At 32.8% G+C, this 1,273-nt stretch overlaps 1 protein-coding gene across 1 annotated transcript; it reads left to right on the top strand.

Annotated features, from left to right (window-relative positions):
* The first annotated feature begins 217 nt into the window (after nt 1-217).
* On the top strand, nt 218-910 carry LOC129950922 (NADH dehydrogenase [ubiquinone] iron-sulfur protein 6, mitochondrial). The gene is made up of 3 exons (XM_056062876.1): nt 218-423; nt 537-713; nt 775-910. The coding sequence occupies exons 1-3, from the start codon at nt 295-297 to the stop codon at nt 841-843; spliced, it is 375 nt and encodes a 124-aa protein (XP_055918851.1). The 5' UTR covers nt 218-294; the 3' UTR covers nt 844-910.
* The last annotated feature ends 363 nt before the right edge of the window (nt 911-1,273 follow it).

The raw sequence follows: 1,273 nt of genomic DNA, 5'->3' as shown, positions 1-1,273 counted from the left end.
AATTAGGAAAAGTTGCGATTCATTGCCATCAAATTTTCGAAATTTTATAGTTTTACAATTATAATCAAAAATATTATTTAGTAGTCACCCTGTTATTAAAACAGTTCAACCAAAATTTGTATCATATACACAAACCCTTAGCAAATCCAATCATTTTCGAAGTTAGAGAATATTTTCACTGAACACAACCATTTTAGTTTTGACATTTCTCAAATTGACGTCTGTCAAAATCATCTAATCGCTCATCGCAAGAAAAAAAAAATAAAATAATTCGCAAGGAACCCAAAATTCAGAATGGCTTGCAAGAAAATCATCTCGGATTTGCATCTTTTGACCAAATCTCCACTTAAAGTGGCTGCCATTGGAAGTGCCAGACAATTCTCATCAAAAAATGATCTAGACAAAGTCACACACACTGGCCAAGTAAGTTAAAAACCTTATGAATCGATTGTCAAGAGATCCAACTAGAAAATACAAAATGAGAATCCCATGTCGTGCTGGTGTTACGCAAACATTTTTCTTTTTTTGATTTTTAGGTCTTCCCAAAGGATGACTATCGTAATGTTCGTTTCACAAATGCCACACGTTATGTTAATGAGAACTGGGGTATTAAGTTGATCGATGAAATTCCACCAAAAGAATGCACCGAACGTGTTGTCTATTGTGATGGTGGCGATGGTCCATTGGGTCATCCAAAAGTTTATATTAATTTGGTAAGTATTCCGTTCTTTGAAGGGATGTTTATGAAAATAAAAATGAATATTTTGTTTTTAGGACAAACCCGGAGCACACATCTGTGGATACTGTGGATTGAGATTTGTTAAGAAAGGTGGCCACCACTAAGTAGACACTTAGGCAGGTGTTTGTTGTATAAAATAAATAAATCGGAAAATAAACCAATGAAACTTTATGGAATGATACTTTATTTATATTTTTTTACAGCTTGAACCTAATGAATTTTTGATTTACATATTTGGCCAATTTTTGATAGCAACTCCGCATTGCAAACAACAAGAAACTTTGCTTTTGCTGAAATTCAATTTATTTGATTGAAAAATATTTAAAATTGGGAATTTTTGGAAAGCAGTTGTTGGTAAAATAAGAAGACGGTGGTATTCATGATTGAAATTCGGCCATCCTTGGTTTCAGATTGCTCTTTTATCGTGCTCTAAACATTTTGCTTCTGGATCCTTTTCAAATTTAACTAGAAACATTTTTATATAACCAAATCTGAATGAATTAAGTAGAATGACAAGCAAGGGAATTATGGCTC

The sequence above is a fragment of the Eupeodes corollae genome, chromosome 3 (genome assembly GCF_945859685.1).
Source record: "Eupeodes corollae chromosome 3, idEupCoro1.1, whole genome shotgun sequence".
In the NCBI taxonomy this organism is placed as follows: Eukaryota; Metazoa; Arthropoda; class Insecta; order Diptera; family Syrphidae; genus Eupeodes; species Eupeodes corollae.
This window is presented reverse-complemented; position numbering and strand designations above follow the sequence as displayed.